Source organism: Aspergillus saccharolyticus (genome assembly GCF_003184585.1).
Source record: "Aspergillus saccharolyticus JOP 1030-1 unplaced genomic scaffold BP01scaffold_39, whole genome shotgun sequence".
In the NCBI taxonomy this organism is placed as follows: domain Eukaryota; kingdom Fungi; phylum Ascomycota; class Eurotiomycetes; order Eurotiales; family Aspergillaceae; genus Aspergillus; species Aspergillus saccharolyticus.
The window spans coordinates 128194-154791 of record NW_020290649.1 but is presented as its reverse complement, the minus strand read 5'-3'; the positions used below and the strand labels follow the sequence as shown (position 1 = coordinate 154791).

Genomic DNA, 26598 nt, shown 5'->3' with positions numbered 1-26598 from the left:
ATGCCAAAGGGGTATACAAGAAGTCTATAATACCTAAAAAGCCCCTCCCACCTTCTCGACAATCCACATGGCCAAACGAACATTCCAGCTCACCCGCCGTTCGGTTCGCCGCAGATCCTCTCGGGAGATGGGCTTGGAATCCTTTTGCAGCCATTCGGTCTCGGCGCCCAGTCTGCGTTTCAGTGTCTGATTGCCCGTGACGACAACCGCACCCACCTCCAGATCCAGACTGTAGCTGCGCTTGGTATAGTTGCTGCTGCCGACAAATGTCAAGCTGGGATATTCCTCCTTGGGCAGGGTGATCCAAAGGCCTTTGGCGTGGTAGGTCCAACCACCAGGCTGCCCAACGGTGCCTCGACGCCACTCTTTGAGCTGGACGGAATCCGTGCGCTTGGCCAAGGCTACCTGGTCAAGGAATCTGGCGGAGAAAAGGGTATAGGCAGCGGGAAGCATTCCGGAAATGCCGGCCGAGCCATAGAAGCCATTAGCCCATGGGGAGGCAGTAAGGACGGTGCCACGGGTACTGGATGCGGAGTGCGACGGAGAAGTGCTTGCAATCAAGAGAGAAGATAGAACAGGGTGGATGTTGAAGTATCCCGCTGTGAAGAGCCAGCGGGCACCGGCGAAGGCGGAAGAGGTTGAGAGGAGACGGAGAATAGAGGTGACGGCGGGAAATTCAGTCGAGGTGTCTGGTTTCAACAAGGAAGTGAATTGCGCCACCGGGTAGACGTAGGCGTGAGTAGAACGCTTGGGCTGGAGCGCGTGCTTGCTCTCGATGCTGGGTTGAAAGAACGGCTTTAAGAATGTCGAGGAGTAGGCGATGAATTTCTGTGGATCGTCCAGAGGGCATGGGGCACCATTGGCCTTCGGCCAATCCAAGAGATACCCGGCGGCATTGTGCGGGTCGGGGAGCACTTGGAAGCTAAGACTGCAGACTGCATGGTGGATGCTGGCATAGTAGTCAGCGAGCTCTTTCGAGCTGAAGACGTGGTATCGGTCCAGGCGGTTGGTGAAATAGTCATTCGAGAGGTTCGCGCTACGCTTGCGATCAGTCACTGGACACATGCATCATGCATGTAGGAAGCATACCCCGAGAGGATAATCTCATCGTCGAAGCCATACAGCTTCATATGTTGCAGACCCCACCCCTCGTTGATCCTGCGCGGAATCCATTTCTTCTTGAAGCCCGTCAAATTTGGTGTATGAAACATACGGATATCGACCCGGTCAGGTCCATGGTTTGTAACCAGCGTGGCTAGAAGCGATGCGGACGAGGGATCTGGTGTCTCGCGAGTTCCTCGAAGGCAGTCTGTGAGAATGGATACTTTGAGTTCGGGGTTTTCTCGAAGGGCTTGATCGAGGGTTGCGATAAGCTCATGCTCAGTCTTGCCGATGTACAAGGTCGAGAGATAGATACGTCGTTTCGCATTGAGAATCTTGTTCTATATAAATGCCCAATTGTCTCAATATCAGTCCCTCGAAGCAGATCTGGCGTATGCAAAATATACCAGATGAAATCTTCATACCTTGAGAGTGCTGTAGAAGCTGGCGGGGGAGTCTAGGATCTCAATCCGCTCGGCATTGATCTCGAAGCAAGGAGAGATCCGATCCAGCTCGGTCGTGATGCTGCCTAGAGGTGAGGCAGCCGAGGGAATACTTGGACTGGGGCTGGCGTGAGAGGAATGGGCCGAGAATCTGCGCTCGCAAAGGAGATTCCTCCGCGCCGCTGGTCGGCGCACCGCACACCGAAGGGTGTTACCTCCAATCCGTCCGAACATCTTCGAAGTCTCTCTCTTCTGGCAACCAAAATCCAGAAGAACGAAAGTCTGGGACACTCAGTCGGCTGTTGCGCGCCGGGATAAACGGAGAGGCACAGAGTGTGCAAACACAGCAAACATACACTAGCTGCGCTAGACCGGATTAGGCGGGCGGGCAACTCCCCCCGGCGTTGCAGGAAGACCAGACGACGAACCACCAGCATTCGTTTCCAGCCTTAGTCTACAGCCCATTGCTGCTTGACGATCTTCCACACAAGTCCCCAGAATGTCGACCATTCTTCGTACGCTCCGCAACTTGCGGCGCATCGGATTCAAGGTGAGGATCAGCTAGCACTTAAATTGGTCCGAAGACCTCCTTGCTAACCACCATCTTTGCACAGGAATATGGCCACCAGATGAACGTATGTACCCTTCGGGCTCCCGGAGATAATGGAATTGAACTGGAGAGATACTCATGCTGTGTTCGAACTCTGCGTCAAATAGTACATTGGTGAGTTGCCATGTCGAGGAGGTATACAGCGCAAGATTTAAATGTCTGACGCAATGGCACTTGCAGGTGATACCAAGGCCGGTACCTTGATTGGCACCGATCGGTACGGAAACAAGTTCTACGAGAACATGGAGGAAGAGCTTCCTCGTGAGTGAAGTCCGAGCCGGTCTTGCCGACTTATTTTTGACCATTGTCTAGTCCGTACGCGCTGGGTGGATTACAAGGAGCACGAATATGACCCCTCTCAGATCGAGCCCGGATGGTGAGAATCTGATCCGGCCTTGTTGAGCTGCAATAGTGGGCTCTTCTTTGCTGACTCCTGCTCTAGGCACGCTTGGATCTCTTACATGGTTGATACTCCTCCTACGGTGGACAAGGCCCTGCAGACTGGTGTCCGCGCCTGGGAGCTGCCCGAACACAGGCCCACTCTGACCCTGAGCCGCGCTGCTTTCAAGACCTACTCGACGTGAGTCAGCCCTGCTTGCGAGCTGGCGTGGTTCGATAAGCATACTAATTCCCTCTTCCAGCACCCGCCCCAAGTACTCAGCATGGACCCCGGTTGCGGCCCCCCGGTAGATCTACCGACCCTCAAGCCTAAACTGTTCCATGCCTTGGACTTGATGTGTACATAAAGATGTCTTGTTTTCCAGTTCAAAATCACCCAACTTTATCCCCAGTTGAGTCTATGTCACTTCTACCCGTCAGTCTATATAGTAGTTCCTCGTCTATAGACACAAGAGTCCCCAAGGTATCATATTAAGCGGGCCGTCAAGAAGAAATGGAGATCAGCGCTTGCCGTAGATCTAGATACAAAGATTCAAAGCACATATATACCGGAGCCAATGCTGGACCAGGGTCGGATGGGCCGACGGTCCTCTAACTCGATACACCACCATAAGACATCCTTGAGCTTCTCGATTGATCCCTCAGCTTCATATGCTCGGGAGAGTGCATACCAAGCCTCACTGTTGTCCCAAGAGCTGCCCCGTTTTGTCAAGCCGGCAAGCAGGCCATAGGCTCGGTCCCGCGCGGCAATGCGATTGAGAAGTATTGGCTCCTCCTCCTTTTCAGCATTAGCGGACGTTGCCTCGGTGTGCGCGGGAGCACTTGAACCAGCAAGATCGGACTTCTTTTTGGGCTCGCTGAGAGGGGAGGACAAGGGAAACATGGACGCTTCGAGTTCAATGCCCGGTGCTGGAGGCTCCAGAGGGATCTTGCGATCCCAGATGTCAAGGAGTAGATTGGACAGGCCAACTGTAGCGTTTGGATGATCCATTTCGTGTCGCAGAGCCTGTTCAAAGTGCTCCATTGCTTCATGTGGACGATCCTGAGCCTTTGAAAGGAGACCCCGCTCCGCATATAGGTCGGCCCAGAGGTCTTGACAGCTCTTAGGACAACCCCATCCCCGTTCACGGAACGCCCGTGCAGATGACTCCTGCGATGCCACAAGGCTCTCGAAGTGCGAGATATGCTTAGAGGCTTCTTCACACGCTTCGTGGGCATCTTCAAAGGATGACGCACGGCGGTAGAGTCCAGCAATCAGTAACCAGATGTCGACAAGTATAGACAGAGCGTGCTTCTGAGATTGAATCGGTGCAACCTTGGTCACAGCTCTGGTGGGTGAGTCGAATGCGTAGGATAGAGGCAGTCGGGTGTCCTGTACAGGCGGCTGATTAGGATGCCCAGTCGGAGGAGGTTGTTGATTGTGCTTGAGGTTATGAGGTATAGGTCCCAGCGGTTGTTTGGCGGTTGACGGTTGTGCCACTGCATCAGTGATCGCCGTTCCAACCATGCCGGGAGAAGGCGGCTGGGGTACAGCATCAGGACCAGCCTGGGCTGAGTTCTTTCCAGTTGGGTGATTGGGAGCCTGCTCTTGCACACCATCCGGTTTCTGGAGGGTATTGCTTCTGGACCGCAACTTCCGGGATCCAGATCTAGCCACAGCTGGGTTTTCGATGGAAGCGTCATTCGAGACTTGTAGCGATGGTGGCGCATCTCCTTGAGTTGTGTGATCTGGTGCGGCTTCTCCTTTCGTACGAGTCCCACGGTGATGCCGTCCAAAAATACTTCCCCGAAGACTCTTGACGGTTCCAGCGGAGCTTTTAGGTGGAACAAGATGGTCAGCTGGCGCATTATTGGGTTTGTCCTCCGATTCAAGATTCAATGAACGAAACAGAGTGGCGAATAGGCTGAGTAGCTGTTCACTGTGGTTCAGAGCATTTTCTGGACCCTCAAGGAGTTCAACAAATGCAAGCTGGGTCATGCGAGTTCCGATAATGCGCTCCTTCTCCCGATCGCGCAATTGATCGATTAAAGCATGTGTCAGCCCCGTGACGGCCTGGTCCTGCGAGTTGTGATGATGCTTCTGTGGCGGTCTATCGCTGTGCGCTAGAGAGGTAATCGTAGAGGGAAATTGCTCAAAAGCAGCTTCGCAAGAGCGCTCAGCGATATCGAAGTCCTCCTTCGCACTGAGAAGCAGAGCGAGTAAGTGCCACAATGGAACAAGTTCCCGTTCGCGAGTAAAGTCGGCTTGTCCGGTACGAGGCTGTGTCTCTGAGGTCAATGCTGACCGGACAAACTCAATGGCACCGTCGATGTCTCTGTTTTCAGCCAACAACAGAGCCAGAGTGTAAAGCGAGGAACGGTTGGATTCATCTTCTAGCTCTGGTGCCAAGCTCTTGTCAAGATAATCAATCGCCTCTGCGCGGATATCGTCACGGTCCTCATTGATAGGAGTCCAGTACGCCCAATTTGCTAGTCCTGTACCAATGCCTCGATAAGCCGCGGCAATATCTTGCGGAGAGACAGCCTGGGAGTTGGTGGAGCTCGTTTCCGGCTTGATCACGATGGTACCGTCCTCCTGATCATCGCTTTCTTGAACATGCTTCGCGGTAAACTTCTTCAGTAGATCCGTCAATTCTTTTGCCTTTTCTGCCTCTTTCTTGGAACCGAAGCAGCACAGCATAGTCACACCCTCTACGATGGTGCGAAGGAGAGTTCCATCATTTTCTAATTCTCCGGATTCCGCCCCCTTTTCGGCCCTCTCTTTAGCACTGGTCACAATCTCAATGTAGGAGTCAAGCGCTTTGATCGCAAGAACAGAATCGCCCAAAGCGCAATGGACGTGAAATAAACGACGGAGGATCAAGTGCGAATGGTACGTCTTTGTAGCAGCGCGATAGAGAATCTGAAAAAGCGACATTAGCATAATTAACCTCACTGTCCTGTGGTGGTGTCTTCCCGTAACAGGAGATACTTACATCGAGGACATTCCTGCCAACAGCATTCTGGCCTCCTTCCCCAAGCTCTTCGTCAGTCCAGTTTGGACCGCCAAGGACCTGCCAGTTGGAAATCACTTCTTCGACCCATTCCTCGACCTGCGGGTTGGCGGAATTGGCGGCAGGGAACTTCGTCTCCCTTAAGAGATTTGCCTCGCAGATAGCCTCCACGCGTCTGATCTCGCTAGCCAGCTGTGGGCGTGCTGGTCCTTGAGTCGAGGGGCTATATGGCACTCCATGTTGTAGAATAGCCGTAAGGAGATCATAATATGACTTCCAGAGTGAAGACCGAAGTACTGCGTGAGTGGAACTGTCCGTCTCGGCGGTTTGAGAAGCAGTCGCTTGCTTGGTGTTAGGATGAGAAGCCCATAGCCGAAGAAACCCCAGTGCGGTTGTCACGGTTTGTGCGTCCGTAACGGCAATGTCGCGGAGCGCATCTTCCGCGGTAATGGAAGCTCCTTCCGCCAATAGCTTCTCGGACCAGTAGAGAAATTGAGGGTTACCCGGCGTGGAGCCCTGCAGATGGCTGCTCAGCCACGGTGTGAGCGACTCGAGCGTTTCTAGGGCGTCACCGGCATCCGACACCATGCGTTGTGAGGCAGCTATGCACGTATCAGCGCATTGCACGATAGGATTGTTTTTCTCGGCTAGATGAACGCACCCTTTAAATAGCAAGCTTTGACGAGGCAAACTTGCGTCCACGGAGATAGCTCCTCCCCTGCACTTTCGAGGTCATGGACAGTTTCGGTGAAGTTGTCCGGAAAACGAGATGTGGCCAGGGTCAATTCGTTGAGTGTCCAATGTACCCAGCCCAGACACACTTGTGCTTGGAGGACTTCCTGCTTAGAGCCTTCTGCTCTATTAATAGTGGATAGGAGAGACGGGAGTAGTTCCTGAAGGCTGGAAGAGGTGGAGGTTGACTGGGGAGTCGATGCTTCTTTCTGAATGTGCGACGCAATCTGGTATTCTGCGCTGGCGACTTCTAGAAGACCTGAGAGAGCGACGCTCGTTAGATTTTCCACGGACTCGTGACAATTGTGGTGCAAAGGGCAAGTTGGTATTACATGTCTTTTGCGGCGCATGCTTGGTCACCTTCCGGATCAATTCAGGAACCTCATCCCACTTGTCCTGGCAGCGCGCATTCTCTAGAGCAGAGATGTAGCGATGCCCCTTATCAGAGTCTCGACCCTAGAGTATGGGGACAGGCTGTCAGTAAAGTACCTTGATTGTGGAATTGAGGGGAGGGGTTTCTGAAACGAGGGGATTGCTGCATACCGTCATGTTTGAGCTAGGCGAGATACAGACAATGAGAGGGGGGAGGGGTTTGGACGAATGGAGGAGAAGGGAAGAAAATCTACCAGAAAGACAGGCTCATATCAATGCAAAGGATGCCCCCCCGGAGGCAGCAGTCGCACCAGGTTAGTAGAGGTGGTGGAGTAAAGTCGAGATTGAACTGACGCCAGCGATCATCAACTCGCCAGCCGATTCTGGATTAGGGAGAAGGAGAGGACCCGCTGCCGGTAATATTCACTTATTAGTAACTATACGACTGTACGTAATTATTGTCGTTTTACCCGTTCCGCGGTCCAGGCGGAGCTTCATCTAAAAAATTTCCCAAATCTCAATTTGGAGAAAGTCGAATCTCTCCTCAAGCTCAACTTTGCGACCTCTTCTCACCTACGTCTTGCTTCCTTTGTGTTGCAAAGTCTCCGGTCGCTCACAATGGCCTACATGGCAATGTCCCTCCATGCGGTCAACCACCGTTTGACCAACATCCCCGTCAAGCAATTACCTCCTCTCGCTTCAAGCCTCGCAGCGTCGCTGAGCAATTGCGGGGAGCTTTTGTCCACTCCGCAGAGCCAGAAATCCAAGTCGGAATCGGACAATGCGGTCCAGGTTCACAAGCTTATGACACGCCTGACCAGTCTGCTGCAGGATCGGACCGTTGAAGGACGCTGGACAGCGGTGGTTCTTGTCAAAGCTCTGGTGGAAGCTGGTCAATGGGAAATTCTTCGTGGAAGCGAACCGTTTGTCCGCGGTCTTATGGGGATTTTGGCTGTAAGACGCTCTCTCTCTTCGGAAACTCACGCTATAGTAGTTGCTAATTGACCTTCTCTATCTCTGTTCAGAAACCCGACCCTGTTGCTACTAAGAAAATGTCCATCATCACCTTGACAAGGATCTTTCATCTGACTTATCAATACCCAACCCTCGTTCGCGAGATCACCACGCCGTCCCTGCCAGGTTTCATTACCGCTGCTTTGAACTTGATCTCCATTAAGCCATCCTCGGAGCCTGTCCGGAAGTTGAAGCAAAATGCTCCCCTCGTGGACGTTGTTCTCAATGCATTCGCGGAGCTGATAGCAAGACATCCGACAACCTTCCGACCCTTCACCGGGCAGATTCACAGTGTCCTCCAGGCTATCATTGGCTCCACTGAGCCCACATACCCTGAACCCATTCTGGAAATTGCGCAGCAGCTGTTTGTCTCTTTGCATAACTGCGCACCCAAGAACACCTCTGGTGAAGAATGGAAAAACGCATGCCGGATGACCATCTCGTCTATCCATGCTACGTCCTCTTATGTCTTGAGAGCAGTCGTCGAACAGTGGGAGTCGGTCGATCCATCATTGCGTCAACTATCCCTGCCGCAGAATTATAGCCAGGAGGTAGGGAATGGTCCTGACGCATTGGGCCTCGGTAGCTGGCAGGGCCTGCCTGCTGGTGTGAATCGGCTCGTCGTGCTGCTGCGCATGCTCTCTAAGTTCCTGAAAACTGCCACGGCGTCCTCTGTAGTTGTCCCGCTGGGTTCAATCTTGGATCTCTCTGCACGTCTCAATATGGTGACGTACCCGTCTGATGGCGATATCCAAGCCAATCCGCAAATTGGCCGAGCTGAAAGGGAGCACCTGCTCACAGAGCTGCCTCGGATTCATGTCGCTTCTCTCAGGCTACTTGTTGATCTTGTCAAGGCCTTCGATGACGCAATCCTTCCTGTTGCCCAGACCATCCTCGAGCAAGCTCTTTGGGTGTTCCGTGCTGAAAAGTTCAGTCGTGAAGTTCGTGCTGCCGTTTATGATCTTGTGCGCGTGTTGCTCATCCATATGGGCCCATGCATGACCAAGCAAGGTGTCTCGTCCCTGACTGCAGTGCTTCGATCTTGCTGTCATGACTTGCTACCCCCTTCGAATAACCAGACCGCAGCTGCCGAAAAGCCTGACCCCAAGTCGAAGTCGAAATCCAGCCAGACAACTGTAAACGCGGATTCTTTCTTGAACCCCGGACTGAAGCCTGGTCGTCAGCTGAGCAGCTCTCCATCTTTTACAGACCTTAAGCGAGCCGCTTCCGAACTTCTCGTGGCGACCCTGTCGCACGCTCCGACCGAGCTCATCACCCCGGCCTTGCGCGCCGAGATTGACCGGACCATTATCATGACCTCCGACAAGAATGCCATGTTAGCGAGTGTCCTGAACCCCTTCACTAACATGCAGGGCCGTGGCGTGAGCACCAGTATCATGCCTTTCGTGGCGCGTAGCTATCCCGCTGAAATGGAAGTGGAAGCTCTCATCCGCCCGCGTATGCCCGTCTTGATCAACGGTCCTGGAGCCAATGGTTATAGCGCAACCGATGATGACGACGAGGAGGCGGAGGAGAAGACCGAAGCTATGCTCGCGCCCGAGCCATCCACTGAAGCGAGCGGCTTCCTCAAGCCCTCTAGCACACCCAGTCTTCACCAGGATATGATGGACGTTGAGATGACCCCTGCGACCAGCAGCCCTCCCTTGAACAAGCGAAGCTATGCACAGGAAGTCGAGGCGCAGAACCCAGCACACTTCGTCACAACGGAAGGCGCGCAGAGCAAAAAGGTTCGAGTTGAGCCTCTAGAGACCACCAAGACTCCCGCTCAACCTTCGCTCGGTGCAGCTTCGCCTGCTACGTTCACGGGCACTGCTGCTATCTCTGTTCCCTCTTCTTCTATAACAGCAACAGCTGCTCCCCAACCGGTCGCTCCGATGACAACGTCTCAGCCGCGTGCTGTTGCGGCTGCAGCCCAGACAACGGGTGACGACGATGATGATGATGATGAAAGTGACGATGAAATGCCCATACTGAACATTGATCCGGACACGGATGACGAGGAGGAGGATGAGTAGACCTTGCGCGCGGAGATGTGGAAACTCGGTCACTGTCAGCTTAAAAGATATCAAAAAAAAAGTTAATGAATGTCTTCTGCTGCTCTATCGGTTGTACAGACTGCTTGTCACCACACGCTGTAATAAACATTAGTCATTTGTGACTCAACTGCACAAGTTCTTTGCCGCTTCCTTTCCTTTGAAGCAATTCATAACAACTCTAAATCTATCATATATATCAACCACCCATCTAGTCGATCTATAACAGAATGATATCCGAAAAGACAAGAAAAAATTGCATCTAGATCACGCGCACACCACTTCCCCAATATGTACCATCGTCCCAAAATTCAAACCAAGGCGAAGACCAACACCACCACCCCTTATCCTCTTCTCTCACTCCAATCCCCAGCCCCCGCAGCGGACTGACAGGCAACGGCTCCGTCAGCCACAGCCCACCCCTGGCGAAATCATCCGCGATCACCGGCGCTGTGAGGTAGAGCCACCCGATCGCGAAGACGAGATTCGCCGTGCGTCGCAGCCACTGCGGCAAGTCTCGTTTTGCACCCATCAGGCACGGAACGAGGACATGCGTGCCAACGCCTTGCAGCACGAATCCCACCGCCTGGAGGATGAAGAACCGGAACGGGCCCGCCGCGGGTCTTGTCACTGCGATCTGTACGTAGCTGCCGCTCGAGTGCACGAGGCCGCTGAGACCGAAGGCCACGAAGGTGTAGACCAGCTGCCGGACCGCGGGGCGGGAGGCGAGGTCCGCGGGGAGGAACGAGACGAGCCAGCGGCCGGTGGAGGTGAAGCCGACGCGGAAGAGCTGGTGCCACCATTTACTCCAGCAGCCGATGAGGCCGTGATCGAGGAGGGATGGGAGGAAGGGGCCGAAGGTCTCGGCGTACAGCCATGGCGCATCGAGAGGCACCGAGGTTAGGGCGCGGGCTGCGTTGGGGAAGGCGAGTGCAAGCCCGCCGAAGATGATGGGATTGAAGGAGGTCACAAAGGTCAACGCGGCGTGGACTCCGAAACCGGTGACGGCCAGACGATAGAAACGGACCATGCCAGGGACTGCAGTGAGGAAGGTGAACGGGTATGGTGGCGCCAGCGCCATGGTGCCGTTGTACATGAAGTACGTGTCCCGGATCATCAGCAGCTTGATCAGATCCAGGGCGAGATAGGACTTGATGCAGACGACCAGTGCAGAGCGCACGCGGGCCCTGAGGGCAACGTGCGCTCGTGTTTTCTCCGCTGGCGTCATCTCAATTTCATGGAAGGATGGATCCTTGGCTTTCAGCTGGGCGTGAATAGAGGCGGGTAATGGCCCAAGGGAAGAGATGCGCCAGTTCCATTCAGGTCCCCGCATGCCATATAACAAGCTAAAGACCCAGTCCAGGCGCTGTGAAAGCGACTGCGGATAGGACTGCCACGCGAGCCTTTCCACGCCCTGCGGACAAAAATCATGGCGCTTGTCCTCGGTGGCATTCTTGCTATCAATCTTGGTAGTTGGACTTCCGTTCGCTGTGGGCTCGAGAGTGTTTGTTCGAATGATTCGGCGACAGTCGCGCTCAGCATTTCTGTACGCCAGCCATACTGCGCACCAGATGAACCACCATGTTGGCAGCAAACCTCCCATATACCCATAGCCTCCTAAGAGCATCCGTCTGTGGCGTAAAAAGTGGACGAGAGCACCGAAAAGGCAGGCTAGGACAAACAGCTGCACATAGCGGCCGCCCTTGCGCCGCGAGACGAGAAGCGCTAAAACAGGAAGCAGGAGAAGGGCAATCAAGTGCCACAACAGTACTGGCTTCGCCTCACCATTCTGAATGAGTGATTCGTATTGATTTTGGTAATCTTCGACGAGTTGGCGATAGAAAGGAATGGGAGGAGAAGTGGCGGCAGCCATAGGCGAACCAACAGGGGCAAACAATCACAAGAAATATCTGTAGATATGTATATATGGTATAAAAGTGAGAAATATGTACAGTCGAGATATCGGACTATATATCCATGGCATGAAGAAACGCAAGCACGCAGCCAAGCCCGTAGATGAGTGGTGAATTATGGACCTTGGGGGGCAAGTGACTGAAAAAAGGGTAGTTTTACGAGGTGGGCGGTGGTTGATTCGCCCACGCAAGGGGGGGGGGGGCGGCGCTTTGAGTCAGTCCGATCCATCTTTCTCTTCGATTCTTTTTGATTTTGCTTTTTCTCCACATTTTCATGATGCACTTCCGCAGAGTATGAATGACAACTCTGCCCTTTGTTGATTGCTTGACTCCTTGCAATGTGCGGAGTGCAGAAGAGGTGCCAGACAACGGGGAGGTTCGCGTTATTCACTAATAAGACTCCACACTCGTCAGTGATGCGGAACATGCAGAATGTCATGCAGAGTCTGGCATCTCTTCAAATCTGGAAAATAGCTTATCTTGCTGGTCCATGATTGATCGACTTTTGCCACATCGTTAGACCCCTAGTACTGGATCAGTGAATTGAAGAAGAGAAAGATGGTTCCTGTTCGGTAGGCTGGATGCTGACATCATCTCCCGATCTGCCCGCCAACTGGCGCGTGGTCGTCACATGTCACTTTGACACATGGGCTCGTGTCATTAGCGCGTCTCATCTATAGTTTGATGCACATAAGTTACTAGTACTACTAGTAATATATCAGCATATCAGCACCTTATTTTCGGTCCATCAACCAAACTACTAACGGAATCTCAGTCGCTTGGCCAAGTACTGTTGATCGGGTAGCTACTACCATGGGCGTCCAGCCGGAAAAGCGAGGCCTCGAGCAAGTCGACCTCACTTCCGACGACAGCTCATTTCGACCTTCCAAGTCGTCGCGCACCCGGCGCGGGCAGCGATTGGGCCAGGAGACAGCCTACCTCCCTCTCAGCCAACCGTCTCAGTCCCTTATCGCAAATGAAGAGGACGATGATGCCCAGGCTGCGGATCTCGTGCAAAGCAGTCAAGATGTTGAGGAATCCGGCCCTTTGATGCATTACGGTGACGTGAACACGAAGATCGTGGGTGTACGCTACTACAGAGGACATGCTACCATCGGTGAGCATGTGGTCATCAAAAGAGAACCATCGAATCCATACGATGGAAACGCGATGCGGGTTGACAATGTCATGGGCAACCAGATCGGTCATATACCGAGAACCATGGCTGCCAAGCTGGCAAAGTATCTGGTATGTTGCTCAACGTGCTCGCACGATTTTGATGGAGTTGGCCATGGTCTCACTAGGACTCGCATAGGACTCGAGGGAGTTGATCGTTGAAGGCATGCTGACCGGTGTCATTGGCGCATATGATTGTCCTGTAGTGCTGAGACTCTTCGGCACCGGTAACCCGGAGCTCAGACAGGCTCTGAAAGATCGTATGGAAGCAGATAGGCTGCCCGTGAATATCCTCAAGCAACAGGAGCGTGAGGAGATCAAGCGGCAGAAGGAGCGCGAAAAAGCCGAGAAGCAAGCGGCCAAACTGGCTCGTGCCATGGCAAAGGCTAAAGGACAAGACGAGTGGCAGCTTTCAAGTAACCTTGGCTACTCCAACCTCTACTCAGGGGAAGGTGATCTGGTCCTCGAGGGCCAGGAAAGTCTGGAAGAGCTGATCGGGCAGAGCAGCACTTTCAATCCCCGTGATATCGGTCATGTGACTGAAGACTTTGGCATGAAAGAAGCTGATCTGGAAAAGATGCCCATGGCTGAAAATCCAGAAGGGCTGGCGACACAACTTCTGCCGTACCAGCGTCAGGGCTTGGCTTGGATGATCTCACAGGAAAACCCCGTACTCCCCGCGGTTGGATCTACAGAGATTGTGCAGCTGTGGAAGAGGAATGGCAACCGGTTCACCAACATCGCTACCAATTATTCGACATCCCAAGAACCGCCTTTGGCTAGTGGTGGCATCCTAGCTGACGACATGGGTCTTGGAAAGACGATTCAGATCATCTCTCTAATCCTCGCAAACTTTCAACCCAAGACTCCGGCCTCCGCCAAAACCACCTTGATCATTTCCCCGGTGGGCGTGATGAGCAATTGGAAGAATCAAGTCCAGGATCACACTCATCCCGCAAAAGCCCCTAAGGTGCATGTCTACCATGGGCAGGGGAAGAAGGAGGCTGCAAACCTCGATCAGTATGACATTGTCATAACAAGCTATGGCGCTCTGGCTATGGAGTACAACCCCAACGCCAAGGTGCCTCCGAAGAAAGGGCTTTTCTCGCTCCAATGGCGTCGTGTAGTGCTTGATGAAGGACACACAATCCGCAACCCACGATCTAAAGGTTCTATCGCAGCTTGTAACCTGCGCTCGGATTCGCGCTGGACGCTTACAGGGACTCCTATCGTAAACACCCTCAAGGATCTCTACTCCCAAGTCCGCTTTCTTCGACTCACTGGTGGCCTTGAAGATATGTCCGTGTTCAACAGCGTTCTCGTTCGGCCTCTGATGACCGAAGATCCCAATGCTCGCTTACTACTACAGGCTTTGATGAGCACCCTCTGCTTGCGTCGTCGGAAGGATATGAACTTTGTGAACTTGCGTCTTCCCCCGCTCACATCTCGAGTTCTACGTATCAAATTCCACCCCCACGAGCAAGAGAAATATGACATGTTCCAGTACGTTCTACTCACGAGGACTATCCTCAACCCGGCTTTAATTCACTAACAAACCTTAGGTCTGAGGCGCAAGGCATGCTCATCGACTTCAAATCTAAGGGCAAAGGCGGCGCCACATATTCTCACCTTCTTGAGGTCATCCTCCGTCTGCGACAAGTCTGCAACCACTGGGCGCTGTGCAAGAACCGCGTCGACAAGCTCGCGGAGTTCCTCGAGAAAAACAACGTCGTTCCCCTAACCCCAGAGAACATTAAAGCTCTTCAAGACGTCCTGCAAATCCGCATCGAAAGCCAGGACTCCTGCCCTATCTGCCTCGACGCCATCCAGCAAGAGCAACCCGTCATCACCGCGTGTGCTCACGCGTTCTGTCGAAAATGCATCGAGGAGGTGATCGAGCGACAACACAAGTGCCCCATGTGCCGCGCTGACATTGAAGACACAACAACGCTCGTCTCCCCGGCCGCGGAGATGGGCGAAAGCGTCGACACGGTCGAAGCCGACCCGGACAATCCCAGCAGCAAAATCGAAGCCCTCGTCAAGATCCTCACCGCCAAGGGTCAAGCCGCCGGCACCAAGACGGTCGTCTTCAGCCAGTGGACCTCGTTCCTGGACCTGGTGGAGCCGCATCTCGAACGGCACGGCATCGGCTTCGCCCGCATCGACGGCAAGATGAATTCGCTCGCCCGCGACAACTCCACCGCCTGCTTCTCCACCGACCCCGCCTGCACCGTTCTGCTCGCCAGCCTGAGCGTCTGCAGCGTCGGCCTGAACCTCGTCGCGGCCAACCAGGCCATCCTCGCCGATAGCTGGTGGGCGCCCGCCATCGAAGACCAGGCCGTCGACCGTGTCTACCGGCTGGGCCAGAAGCGCGAGACCACGGTCTGGCGGCTCGTCATGGAGGACAGCATCGAGGACCGCGTGCTGGCCATCCAGGACACGAAGCGTAAGCTGATGTTGGCGGCGTTCCGCGAGACGTCCACGAAGAAGAAGATCGACGACAAGGCCACGAAAGTGGCGGATCTAGAGACGCTTCTGAAGTAGGCAGCCTCGACTTTTCTCTCCCACCCACAGATATTACCTATTACCTAACTAAAATCCTTACACCGTACCCTCCTCATTGTCCCATGGGGTCTTCCTATTTCGGTGCACCAGCGTAGAAGTGGTGAAGGATTCTGTTGTCTATTTCTAATTTTCGAGGTTACTTGTCAGTGTTATCTAGCATTTAGCTTTCGGTAATATGTTTGAAGGATCTTTCCAAGACTATAGTTACTGGGTGCTTATCTACAGCAAAAGCACTACATGCACATACCAGATCTCAAATCTCTACATATCACAGGGACTGCTGTAAGTAAATCTCCATTTCAGAAACCATTATTCCATTTCGATTTGTTCCGTACCTACCATCACCACTATCATTCTGCACGACCACCAGACAGAAAGAAAAACAAGAAGCCGATCCATTCTGAGTAAAATTGCATATGCAAATGTAAAGTCAATGTGCTAAAAGAAAAAAACAAGGAGAAAGAAGCCTACAAGTACCTCACCACACCATTTCACCCGCAGGACTGACGCTGGAACCCATCCGAACGCATTGAGATGGTATCATGGTAGAAGCAAGAAAATACATAGTAACTTTCGAGAAGGAAAGCAGGTGGAAGGAAGGGCTCCGTGACGCCGGGCAGAGATGCAAAAGAGGGGCTCAACCGAAATCGGTTTCGCTGCTCCTTGGCTCGTTTTGAAACAGTAGCTTAATTAGGTAATGTACAAGTCGCTCGGGGATCAACTTTGTGCTGTGAGGAGGCTCTATGTGGGAAGATGAAGACGACGCATGTAGAAAAGTCCTTCCCCGCTCTAGAGATTAAGGTTCGAGTACGTGACATGGGGGATATCGGAAGAGCATGATGCGGAAGTAGAGGGGTCTTGACACAGAGGAGAATAATTTCAGGCAACCGAGAGGAGACGATGAGGCATGCTTCCTTCGAACTTGGATTGTCCGTGGTATACTTTACGGGTCCTGTAGCTAGACCTCTCGTCGGGCGCAGCTGTGGAGTAGAATCATTCTGGACAACTGAGGCATCGCGCTGCGGCAGTTCGACAATGAAGTTGCTGTCGCCTAGGGAAGTGTTGGCATTGCTGGCCTGCTGCGTATCCGATCTTGGCGTTTTGAAGATACGTTGGGGAGATGGTGGGATGTAATCCCCCTCACCTTTCCATCGTTATTGCTTGCACTGGAACAGCGTGGGAAGTGCTTGGTGAGGGGAGAACGTGTTGGTCGTGACTCCCCTCCACAGTCACTGGCACAGAGAGATTGGTGGAAGTGTCGAGGGGTGACTGGGAGTTTCCGCCATTGTGCTCCATTGTGGTTGCTTGTACTGGCACAGCAGCAAAGGAGTTCGTATCTGCAGCGTCATTATGCACTGTGTAATCTCCATCCATCGAACCTGAGAATGGCAATGCTGACTGCGAGTAAGGCTGAGTTAACCAAGGCGATTGTGGGTGCATATGGTTGTACATAGGGCCTGGTAACTGGAAATGGCTCAGATCAGGAGCGAGAGCAGGAGGACCGGAATTGTGAGCACTAAGGGGAACAGTTGGCTGAGGCGACCAAGACTGAGGCTGAGCTGGTGGACGCTGCGAATACGTGGATTGATGGGCATAGGGAGTCCAAGACATGGGCGAAGGAGGTTTGACTGGGAGTTGAGAAAGTGAGCCTTGCCAAGCAAGCCTCTCCCTCTCCTTCATCCGTTCTTGCCAAGCGGCTAGATCCACGCGTTTGAGGCGCTCATCGCTGAGTTCCTGTTGAGCTTGCTGCTTTTCTTCTTCGGTCAACTTGTCATTATCTTCCTTCTGAAAGGTTTCAGTAAGGCCGATCTTCCGAATGACCCGTTCGCTAGAGCGAGAGTCATTCTCGAGGATCTTATCCAGCACCTCAGGATCCTTTCCTAAATACTCAGAGACGTCGGTTTGTGGCACATCCTTGACCGGGAAAAGGTATTCGCTAAGCTTCTTTGAGGCCCAGCGGACCGGGTTCTTCTTGTCTACAACGCGGAATGCAAGTTGCGTTTTGAAGACAGCCTTGTTGTACATGACCTCTTCGAATGTGCCACCTGAGAGGAATCTGTACACAAACACCGGCTTTCTCTGGCCCAATCGATAAGCTCGTCCAACAGCCTGCTCTTCCCAAATGGGGTTGAAGGTGAAATCAAAAATTATCACACGATTGGCGCCAGGAATGTTGAGACCAAGCCCTCCCGCGCGGGTCGAAATCAGATATATGAGTTCGGGAGACCTTCCGTTGAACCTCTTGACTGCGCCTTGTCGCTGAGCAACCGGCGTGTGCCCGTCCAGACGACTGTACTCCCAGCCCGACGACTTTAATATGACTTCGAGATAATCAAGTGTGGGCAGACTATGTGAGAACACCAACACCTTGTCGCCGACTCGTATAGATTCAGTGATGATCTGGTGCAGAATCCGGGCTCGATGGGACAGCTCGAGGGCTTTAATGTTGGGCACGGCAGAGTAGATCTGTTCCTGTTCGGTCTGTAACTCCTTTAGATCAAGACCAAGTTGCGAAATAGGCTCGTCACCAGGAGCTTGCTCGATACCTTCCATGTTTTTGTCGAGTTTCTGAGCGTCGTTGAACCTGCTCAGCAGCTTGCTCCTGAAGCATGCTGGATGGTTGCAGCAGAGTCCGAGAATCGCAAGCCAGGATAGTATCTCCATCCGATTGACGTCGCGTCTGCCCCCCAAGATCGACCTCACATACGAATTATATGCAGCTTGTTGTACATCCGTGAGAGGAACAGTGATGACAAACTCAACCTTCGGAGGCAAGCTCCCGGCAAGAACAGTGATATCAGCGCGGTTGATTTTGGGCTCGAGGATATCTTTGAGCACGTTGAGCTTCACAAGAGACCTGCGCTGCTCCCAGCGCGTGCTGTCAACATAAAGACCCTCCCCGATGGGTTCCACATAGTGTGCCTGAAATTCACGCGGGTCTCCCAGATAGCCCTCTGCAATCCAATTGACCATAGCGTAGTAATCCGTGAGATTGTTTGCGAGTGGAGAACCGGTCAAGGCGACTCGACTTTTTGTCTTGAATTGCATTGCGGCTAAAGAGACTCCGGAAGTCGAATTTTTCATTTTGTGCGCTTCGTCGGCAATGACGATATTAGGGCCTTCCAGAAGCCATTTCTTGACATTTTCATGGTCTGCATCCGGCAATGGCCTCGATCTTTTCGAAGTTTCCTTGTTTAGGATCCAAGTTCGGAACATGTCGTAACTCAATATCAGGATTCCGCCATGTTCATACCATTCGCGGATTGTATCCAGCCTTTCATCGAGTGGCCCTCCGCTTGTGACTCTGTGAAACGGTCCGATCTTGACACATTCATCAGGAGGGGTCCATAGGTAGAGCTCGTCCAGCCAGTTCTCGGTCAACGATGAGGGGCAAAGCACCAATGTCTGGGCACTACGGAATCTCTCCGGTACCTGCTCTGTGATCTGAAGGTTGTCGGAGTTAGAAGCGGCCGATATGGTCACGAGAAGCGATATGACCTGCATTGTCTTGCCTAAACCCATTGTGTGGGCTAGCAAGCAACCCTGATGAGTCTCATCGGCTATTAGTTCTCGCCACATAAATTGGATCCCTTTCAGCTGATGGGGTTTCACTCGGCGTGCGATGGCCTCATGCAGATGAATTGGTGGATTTCCAAAGCTCACGACCTGATTTTTATAGTCTGCACTGGCTGCGCCCAAGCTTTCCATGTACAACTTTGCCGATCTTTCCTGCATTCGTGCACGGCGTTGCGCGTTATCTCGTGCCATTTTACCAGCTTCGTTCACTTTGACAGCGCGTTTCCTGGTCCTATGGGGAGTGTCCGTGACGTGGGTAGGCCCAAGTTTATCGCCTTGTTCCCAATCACAATATGCTGCCAGATGGTAGGACAACTGATGATAAAACTCCTCGTAGCTTTCAAAGACTTTGATCTCTCTCAGTGCCTTTTTGACCTTGCTTTTAGGGATTCCCTTGTTGGATAAGTGAGAACAGGTCACCCAGGAAATGTAGAAAGACGTGGCGCGCATTATGATCATGCTCTCGGTATATTCCAATTCATGCAGCCTGGTTTCGCCTCGTAGCATCAACTCCAAAGATCGCATAGTCAGCGCTCGAAGATCCGCCTCATCGTATCTGTTTGATATCCGCTGGGCCAATTGGGTTCGGTCCTTCGCCGGGAGGTTAACAATCAGCTTCACCAGCAGTCGACGTGGATCTTTACGCTCCTCCAAGTAGGTGAATTTTAGCTTTTTGAGCGCTTCATAGTCATCCATGTCAGGCAGAGAGACAGATCTCCTCCTGTGAGAACCGTCTCTTTGGGAGGTGATACTAGGGCTGAAGTCTGAAACAGCAGACATGCTCTCGTATAGAGTAGGGTCTACGTGCGGCACCTCGACCTGCACTGGATTTAGAGGCGGGGTCGCAATGTCGTAGTCATCAGATTGTGGTGTATCCGCGGTCAGGTCAATGACTTTCGGTGTCTCAGTTGTGGTTGCAACAGGCGCCGAATCTGGTGAACTTGAAACGACGAATGGATAGCCTCTCGATGGCAATCTCCGTCGAGTCCCGGATACGCTGATTATGTCCCCTTCTTCATCCGATGATGAAGAAGTCTGGAGTGTCCCGCCGTCATGGAAAACTTGTTGGGCAGGTGGTGGGAGAACTTCAGAATCATCGATGAAGTCATCCGTATCCGAATCGAGTGATTCAGCATCATCGCTTCTGCTATTACGCCGATTTCTGAACTTCAACGCCCTCGGAGGAGGGGCTACTCTGGGTGGGCAGCGCTCAAGTCCTATGACAAAAATATGATGTCTGTCCTTTTGCATCCTGAAGATCGTCTGCTGCAGAGCCTGGCATTGGGTCTGTAGCTCGGTTTCCGAGGAGTAGTCGGCTGACTTTACTGCATCTTTCAGCTTCTGCAAACGACCTTCGAGTTTCTTGAGTGAGCGTGTGAGATCCTTGATCTGCTGGTTACGGCTGTTGCTTCTCATAGCGGCCGTCCATTTTGCCCATGCCTTAGCTTCCTCTTTAGGCTTATGCAACTGCTGCCACTCAGTCTCATAGTTCGATATGCATTTTGCCATGATAGACTCCACTGCATCAGCCGTGAGCTTGTCTCGCTTCTGGTTCACGAGTGTCTGGGACTCCTCGTCAATTTCACGCAAGGTCTCCTCATCATAGTCACCTTCAGACCCTGAGTCACCATACAACGGGAAGGCATCATGGCCATCTTCTTGTGCAGGGTACTTTTCGAGGAGCCATGCAAATGGGTCAGGGGTTTTGGACACTCCGGCAGTGCGTGAGCTCCCATATTTCTCAAGCTGTGGCCAGTCCTTGAGATTCTGCTTAGTAACTGCAACACGGCCATCTTTGGAGGAATACAAAGTGAAGAATCTTTGGCTTTCTTTTGCTCCCCGGACTGGAATGTAAGGAATGACGGCCTGTTTCGTGGGACTCAACCGCACTGGGGTTTGGCGATAGAAGTGGGACATGGATTTGTTGACGAACTTGCGCCTAGCTGGTGGACATTGCGTGCTAACGATAGAGAATTCGTCATTCTCTGATGCGGGACTGGAAGGATAGAACAAATCGATAGGCGTTGTTGCATCAGGCCCCATATACCAAGTCTTGTTCGAAGAATTAATAACAGGCTTGTCAGCTGCACGTTCAGCCTTTGAATTGGCACTGCTTAATTCCAGCCTGCGTCGTTTCTTTCCGTTCGTGTCAATGACCAGGTGCTCACCAGGACGTGAACGCTTATGAGACTGCGGTGATGATAACTCAATGTCGGGTTGGGCGACGAGGCTTACAACGTCTTCTGCGCTACCACCTTGGCCAGACTCGTCGTCATTTCGCCCGTCATCTCTTTCGCCGTTATCGACTGGTGCATGTCTAGCCTCTGCGATGAGGTTGTGCGGCGCATCTTGCCGTTGTACTGGCTTCTCTCCTGGAGTAGAAGCACTGGGGGTAAAGGAGGGAGGAATGCGGGGAGTCTGGAGAACGTCCTTCTGAAGGAACTCCTTACGAGGCACAAGTGTGTGGGGTAGAGTCACCGGGCTCGCGAACGAGGACATGCTAGGAGACCTAGTATATTCGAGAGCTTGAGTCTTGAAGGGAGTTGCGGATAGCGCAGTGGACTGGAGAAATTTGGGAGAATTCCGCTGCAAGTATCTGACAGCACTCTGCATGCTACTGCGGGGACCGAGGGCTTTCAGACCCAAGTCCTCCTTCAGAGATTGTATGTCAACATCGTGGAGGAGCACCTCTCCCGTAATCACGTTTTCTCGAAGAGCGGCCTCGAACGTGACAGGATCTGGCCGCGCGACACGCGACGACGACAGAGACCATGGCGCGTCAGGATTATGGCACAGGAACTGCACCACCTCGTCGACCGTCCAGTCGAGAGGATCCCCGCTAGGATCCATGCCAGTGGGACAGTCTGCAGGAAACAGTCTTAGATTCGATGACACGTGATATCAGTCGAAAGGAAGGTGCTTACTAACTCATGCACTTTAGCCGAACCCAACCAACGTACAAGAAACCATGTTCTGTATGGAAGCAGGTAGATGTAAGAGGTAGAGAAAGATGAGAAGAACGACGTAATAATGCAGTTTAATGATATGTTGACGCGAAATTGTAGATATCTGGGGAGGGTAAGGCTTTCTGCAGAGACGAGAATTGAAGCGGGACTGAGGCCAGCCAAAAAACCGTGGAGACCGAGCAAAGGAGTGTTCTTGGAGTAGAACGATGTGTAGAATTGGACGAGGTCTTTCGTTCTCCGTGACTACAATCTGGAGATTGGAACAGCTGTATACCAGGCACGTTGATGGAGAGAAAAGGTATGATACAGTATAAATGCCAAGTATGCCAAGTAAGGGAAAAGCATGAAATAAATCGAAGGCCTGGAGAATCTGAAATAAACAAGGCTGGCTCACTTCACTTCCCAGGGGCCTTTTTCTTTTATTCTGCCGGTGGTAATAGGCGGTAAAGGGTAGAACAGAGGCTGATTTACTCCGTAGTTCTGCTGTTTACTGTATTGCGGTGTAAAGTACAGTACGAAACAGAACTATAGCATATCATAATTGCTCATGTCAAGAGACCAGTTCAGCCAGAGGGGGTCTTATACTTCACCTGCTTATCAAATCCCTTTGCTCAGAGATTCTGTATAGTTCTACAATGGTTGAGGCTCCCTTTATCGCTTCAAGAACCTGCTTGGACCCAGTACACATTAGGATAGATAGGTTTTGAGTATGAACCATCCGAGAGTGAGTTGGCACATCGATCAACCTCACTCACTATCAAGCCTTGCCTCGTGTTTGCAAAAGGTCTGTTGACGGCTGGATTATATACTTTACAGCATGCGTTGGTCTTACTCTGCTGCGATATCTGCGTAGTTTCTCAGTATACCGCCTGTAGTATCTGCCATGAGTACTTGTATAGCTTTGCACAGAGAGTCATTGAACACAGCTGCACAGTGAGTGCTGTGCATTCTCAGCAAAAGTTGGAGAAGATGATCAAGATTATATTCACCGCTATCACATCGGCTGGCTCGGATATCATGTCACGCCACTTGATAATCCCAGCCGGCTAGCACCGGGTTCAGCGTTATCAATTATCGACTTTCTTCACTCTCACCAGCAGCCATCAAGATGCCGCCCCAGAGTGGGACAAGTAACAAGAATCTTCTCGTAGATCTCTCCAGACGGAGCATCGCAAAAAAGACCCCCAGAAGCTGAGCTAAGACGAACAACACGAGTTAACAGATTTCCATTTTCATTGTATGAGAGCGCTAAACTCCAGACAACGTCGTCCAGTATATCAGACTCCATGTTCCCGGTGATTACAATCTTGTCTATTCCTCACACTATCATCACAGAACACTCCTTCCCAGACTGTTTCCTGATTTTCTATCCGCCTTTTCAGTATTGAAACCAATCCCTCCTGTCGCTCCTTGATGCCTTTCCCATCTCCACAGCAAGAGACAGAAGCGCTGATAGAGACAAGATATCTGAGAGCAGATCATCTCTGAGTGATTACATCCAGTCGCGAATATTGTCAGGATGCAACCTTTCGACCACACAATTTGGCAGTAACGGACAGACTGAGCGACTGAGACAGATGACAAGCAACATTGATAAGAGTAAAGAGAGAAGCAAGAAGAAACATGGAAGGCCTGCAACGTTCATCATGCGTCGTATCACTAACGAGACAAGAGGGTCAATTGGCGATGAGATTACGATGAGCAAGGCACTTACTTTTTCTCGGAAAATATGCTAGCTGAGACCGAGTGACAGCTCCTAAAATACCAACCACTTCCTAAGAACAAAGTTGGAAGCTCTTTGAGATCTTCTTGTGAAATAGAGTGGAAGGTAAGAAGTGTTTACCAGACACTTTCGGCAAGATATCCTGCGAGAAAAAAATCAATCACAAGCAAGCGGCAGATCTCTCTCTCTCTCTCCAAACTCACTGGCAACTTCCGACTAATTGACGAAGTGAAGAGACTGCTCGCATGATGTGGGAACATCAAGTCAGACATCACAAGTCAAAATCTGGGTCAAACATCCCCGAGTACGGAGTGTTTCGGCACCACAGCTCACGGTCATGATAGTCTTGCATGATCGTGTCGTACAGACTATCGGTCTGCTGAGAGGCTGACTGGAAGTCAAAGGTTTGGAAGTACCAAGACCAGTCTTCCAGGCTGTAAATGCCTGAATCTTGTGCATCCGCAGCCGAGTCCGCGCCCTCTGGATGGGGTGTCCAACTGGCACAAAGCGCAATCTGCTCTTCTTCAGAGAGAAACATCTTAAGGGCATCAGAGCAATTCTCTGTGGCAATCTCGTGCAAGTCTTCGGTTCCATTCAAGATGGTCTCATATGGATGCCACAACGGTGCTGAGATGAGGACGAGGAGAGTTAGCTCACTGCTGACATGGGGCTCATGGGGCCTTTGTTTCCAAAGTAGGGAACGACGCATAGCTAGAATATACTCACTGAAGGAGCTATGCTCGCTCACAACGCTCTTGGAGACTTGTTTGATTGTGATGGCTGGCGAAGCTGAGCTGTCGACTCCACGAGTTTCACGAGTTCCACGAGTTTCACGTTTGTTCGTCGCGACTTGAAGGTTCTCCTTCACAATCCGTTTGTTTCGGTACGGTTTTGGGAGGTCAATTCTGCCGCCGATCTCCCCCAGAACCGGATTGATCAGGCCCGGGGTAAGCCCGCGGGTGGTATTCAGGGCGGGATCGATACCAGCAGCAACCAGCTTTTGCTTGAGTGTTTCGACTAGTCTAATGCTTTTCTTGTTTCCGGAATCCCAAGCGCACAGAGAGAAAGCTTGACGAAATCTACCACCCCTCTGCTGGAGTGCATTGGGTCTGACACGATGGCCTTCGGGCATCCTATCTATAATATCCTCAAGCCGAATGCGGCGATCCAGTCGAATCCAAGCCTCCACCCGAAACTCTTCCACGTCCGCCGGAATGCTGTCGGGCAGGACTGGGATATCTCTCAGATACTTCCCATTTATGGTGTATGTCTTGAGCCCTATCGGGTCCTTGCTCTTGGGTCCATTGGGGTTAAGCTGATACAGAATGTCGGGGAGATTATCCCATGACCACTCTTCCTGCTCAGGATGGGCGTGAGCTGCCGCGGTTCTTGCACTTTCCGAGACCTGTTGCGACAACGAGTGTCCTTCTTGAGTCAGTGGTGGCCAGAGCGTCACACAAGGAAGGGGCATGGACATACCTTGCTTGGAGTTTTTGGCTGAGTTGACGTTGAACGTCTGGCTCAGGCCTATTGGTACGTTCATTTTGATGGGAGGACTGCTAGCTGAAGCTATCTAATCCTGCAAGGAATGTACCAGAGAAAGGAAGTAAGCCTGTCAGTATGAGGTCAATGAAGCTGCTCTGAAGCTGAGAAGTGTATGTTGCCGAGACGAAGAATTTATCCCGCGATACATCCGGGAGTCGAGCAAGAGAGCAGATGAAGATGAAGACGAAGATGGGCATTACGTGTTGGGGCATATTCTCTGTCGCTTGCTTGGCCATGGGGGGTTGGGACTTGGAGTCCTAATTGGGGCACATGTTTCAAAATTCTCAATGAAGTGAATAGAGCCCTCGAGCTGGCCGACGAAAGGCCTCACTTCGCATGAAATCCTTCGCGATATCTACTGAAAATGTGCCTTGAAACCGCTCTCTCCGTAACCAGAAAAAGATTCCCGTTAGAGCATACTCCAGGCAGTGTATAGCTCTGATCATTCTGTATGGTTTCTCTTTGGACTGGAATGGCAAGAGGTGCAATGCTGCGAGGTCTAAATTGCAGTGAGGGTGACTATACAACATCTCTTCCGTACGGCAAGTGAGCAACGGGTGTTTGTCGCAGAGCTATCGACCTCTCTCAAAAGCCGAGCCACGGGCTCAATCTCATACATCATGGCCCATAAGTCCTCGTGGTCAGGTTAGAAGGTCTTTGTTGAGATAAAGGCTCTGTCCACAACCCCACCTTTGTTGTAGGGGTGACCCACTCTGGAGGCTGGTGAACAAAGCGGGGAAAACTTTTGACAATGGCTATCACTGTCAGATGATTCTGTTGTCTTGCTATGAGACCCACTGTGTGGATTCGTCGATGAAAAAAAGCTGGGGGAGCTTTCCTTTATTCCTTCGAATGGGGCCCACCCTGTGTACTCGCAGCGCTGGGGATTACACCTTACTTGAGAAATGGTTCAGAAACTAAAGACTAAGGACTAAAAGCTACAGAAACAGAGACCATGTGATTTTCAGGGATCCAGCTTACTTGTGGTGATTCTTGGCGTCTTTCGGAAATATCAAAGATGCTCCCAAATGCTGCTGAGGCCATGTGACCTTCGCGATGTTGGCAACGCCGACCTCAACCTTGCGAGATATTTGCCTCAATGACTCTCCATGTTACAGCTCGCTACAGAAGCATCTGAGATCATTGCACACGGTATTTCTCAACTTGCCAGGTTGAGGCTGAACATCATGAAAGTTGTCCTATCAACCCATTGCAACAACACCGACTCACCCAACGAGCGGAAGCTACAACCTTACCTACGTGATTTCTTTCTACATTGAAATTGACCTGGGCATAACGTCAAGCAGTCAAGCAACATCATCGCAACAGAAATACTGTGTAGAGTTGAACCACTGATGTAAAGCAGGAAGTATAGAACGGCCAATGATGGCTTGAGCCAAGACATATTCTCCGCCA

General features: G+C 51.9%; 8 protein-coding genes across 8 annotated transcripts; 3 read left to right on the top strand and 5 right to left on the bottom strand.

Annotated features, from left to right (window-relative positions):
* Positions 1-33: 33 nt before the first annotated feature.
* On the bottom strand, positions 34-1810 carry BP01DRAFT_347748 (CDP-diacylglycerol--glycerol-3-phosphate 3-phosphatidyltransferase; the record flags this gene model as incomplete). Its single annotated transcript, XM_025573702.1, has 3 exons — positions 1527-1810; positions 1090-1442; positions 34-1036 (listed from the first exon to the last, which is right to left on the bottom strand). Exons 1-3 carry the CDS (start codon positions 1776-1778, stop codon positions 34-36), a joined length of 1608 nt encoding a protein of 535 aa, XP_025428013.1. The 5' UTR covers positions 1779-1810.
* Positions 1811-1975: 165 nt separating this feature from the next.
* On the top strand, positions 1976-3006 carry BP01DRAFT_359822 (complex I NDUFA12 subunit family protein). Its single transcript, XM_025575768.1, has 7 exons — positions 1976-2094; positions 2159-2179; positions 2262-2268; positions 2335-2415; positions 2467-2530; positions 2597-2734; positions 2796-3006. Exons 1-7 carry the CDS (start codon positions 2044-2046, stop codon positions 2842-2844), a joined length of 411 nt encoding a protein of 136 aa, XP_025428012.1. The 5' UTR covers positions 1976-2043; the 3' UTR covers positions 2845-3006.
* Positions 2967-7018, bottom strand: BP01DRAFT_347741 (putative filamentation protein (Rhf1)). The gene is made up of 5 exons (XM_025573701.1): positions 6822-7018; positions 6611-6734; positions 6208-6537; positions 5529-6148; positions 2967-5455 (listed from the first exon to the last, which is right to left on the bottom strand). Exons 1-5 carry the CDS (start codon positions 6825-6827, stop codon positions 3086-3088), a joined length of 3450 nt encoding a protein of 1149 aa, XP_025428011.1. The 5' UTR covers positions 6828-7018; the 3' UTR covers positions 2967-3085.
* A 148-nt stretch (positions 7019-7166) lies between these two features.
* BP01DRAFT_326324 (uncharacterized protein) lies at positions 7167-9741 on the top strand. The gene is made up of 2 exons (XM_025572884.1): positions 7167-7604; positions 7676-9741. Exons 1-2 carry the CDS (start codon positions 7269-7271, stop codon positions 9698-9700), a joined length of 2361 nt encoding a protein of 786 aa, XP_025428010.1. The 5' UTR covers positions 7167-7268; the 3' UTR covers positions 9701-9741.
* Positions 9742-9777: 36 nt separating this feature from the next.
* On the bottom strand, positions 9778-11744 carry BP01DRAFT_359818 (wax synthase family protein). The gene has a single exon (XM_025575767.1). The coding sequence runs from the start codon at positions 11589-11591 to the stop codon at positions 9981-9983; it is 1611 nt and encodes a 536-aa protein (XP_025428009.1). The 5' UTR covers positions 11592-11744; the 3' UTR covers positions 9778-9980.
* A 615-nt stretch (positions 11745-12359) lies between these two features.
* BP01DRAFT_394583 (DEAD/DEAH box helicase) lies at positions 12360-15635 on the top strand. Its single transcript, XM_025578335.1, has 3 exons — positions 12360-12879; positions 12947-14310; positions 14370-15635. Exons 1-3 carry the CDS (start codon positions 12445-12447, stop codon positions 15349-15351), a joined length of 2781 nt encoding a protein of 926 aa, XP_025428008.1. The 5' UTR covers positions 12360-12444; the 3' UTR covers positions 15352-15635.
* A 560-nt stretch (positions 15636-16195) lies between these two features.
* Positions 16196-21798, bottom strand: BP01DRAFT_405686 (putative SNF2 family helicase/ATPase; the record flags this gene model as incomplete). The annotated part of the gene is made up of 2 exons (XM_025578746.1): positions 16196-21138; positions 21184-21798. 2 exons carry the CDS (start codon positions 21796-21798, stop codon positions 16513-16515), a joined length of 5241 nt encoding a protein of 1746 aa, XP_025428007.1. The 3' UTR covers positions 16196-16512.
* Positions 21799-23779: 1981 nt separating this feature from the next.
* On the bottom strand, positions 23780-25323 carry BP01DRAFT_143394 (uncharacterized protein). The gene has a single exon (XM_025570576.1). It carries the CDS (start codon positions 25178-25180, stop codon positions 23909-23911), a length of 1272 nt encoding a protein of 423 aa, XP_025428006.1. The 5' UTR covers positions 25181-25323; the 3' UTR covers positions 23780-23908.
* Between the last annotated feature and the right edge of the window lie 1275 nt (positions 25324-26598).

Bases quoted from the DNA above. Each gene is read 5' to 3' on its own strand.
- BP01DRAFT_359822 (XM_025575768.1), top strand. From the start codon at position 2,044: ATGTCGACCATTCTTCGTACGCTCCGCAACTTGCGGCGCATCGGATTC. The intron at 2,095-2,158 runs GTGAGGATCAGC...ATCTTTGCACAG, and splicing joins TGCGGCGCATCGGATTCAAG to GAATATGGCCACCAGATGAA. The intron at 2,735-2,795 runs GTGAGTCAGCCC...TCCCTCTTCCAG, and splicing joins GCTTTCAAGACCTACTCGAC to CACCCGCCCCAAGTACTCAG.
- BP01DRAFT_347741 (XM_025573701.1), bottom strand. The intron at 6,149-6,207 runs GTGCGTTCATCT...ATACGTGCATAG, and splicing joins CAAAGCTTGCTATTTAAAGG to CTGCCTCACAACGCATGGTG. The intron at 5,456-5,528 runs GTAAGTATCTCC...TCGCTTTTTCAG, and splicing joins TTGGCAGGAATGTCCTCGAT to ATTCTCTATCGCGCTGCTAC.
- BP01DRAFT_326324 (XM_025572884.1), top strand. From the start codon at position 7,269: ATGGCCTACATGGCAATGTCCCTCCATGCGGTCAACCACCGTTTGACC. The intron at 7,605-7,675 runs GTAAGACGCTCT...ATCTCTGTTCAG, and splicing joins GTCTTATGGGGATTTTGGCT to AAACCCGACCCTGTTGCTAC.
- BP01DRAFT_359818 (XM_025575767.1), bottom strand. From the start codon at position 11,591: ATGGCTGCCGCCACTTCTCCTCCCATTCCTTTCTATCGCCAACTCGTC.
- BP01DRAFT_394583 (XM_025578335.1), top strand. From the start codon at position 12,445: ATGGGCGTCCAGCCGGAAAAGCGAGGCCTCGAGCAAGTCGACCTCACT. The intron at 12,880-12,946 runs GTATGTTGCTCA...GGACTCGCATAG, and splicing joins CCAAGCTGGCAAAGTATCTG to GACTCGAGGGAGTTGATCGT. The intron at 14,311-14,369 runs GTACGTTCTACT...AACAAACCTTAG, and splicing joins GAGAAATATGACATGTTCCA to GTCTGAGGCGCAAGGCATGC.
- BP01DRAFT_143394 (XM_025570576.1), bottom strand. From the start codon at position 25,180: ATGAACGTACCAATAGGCCTGAGCCAGACGTTCAACGTCAACTCAGCC.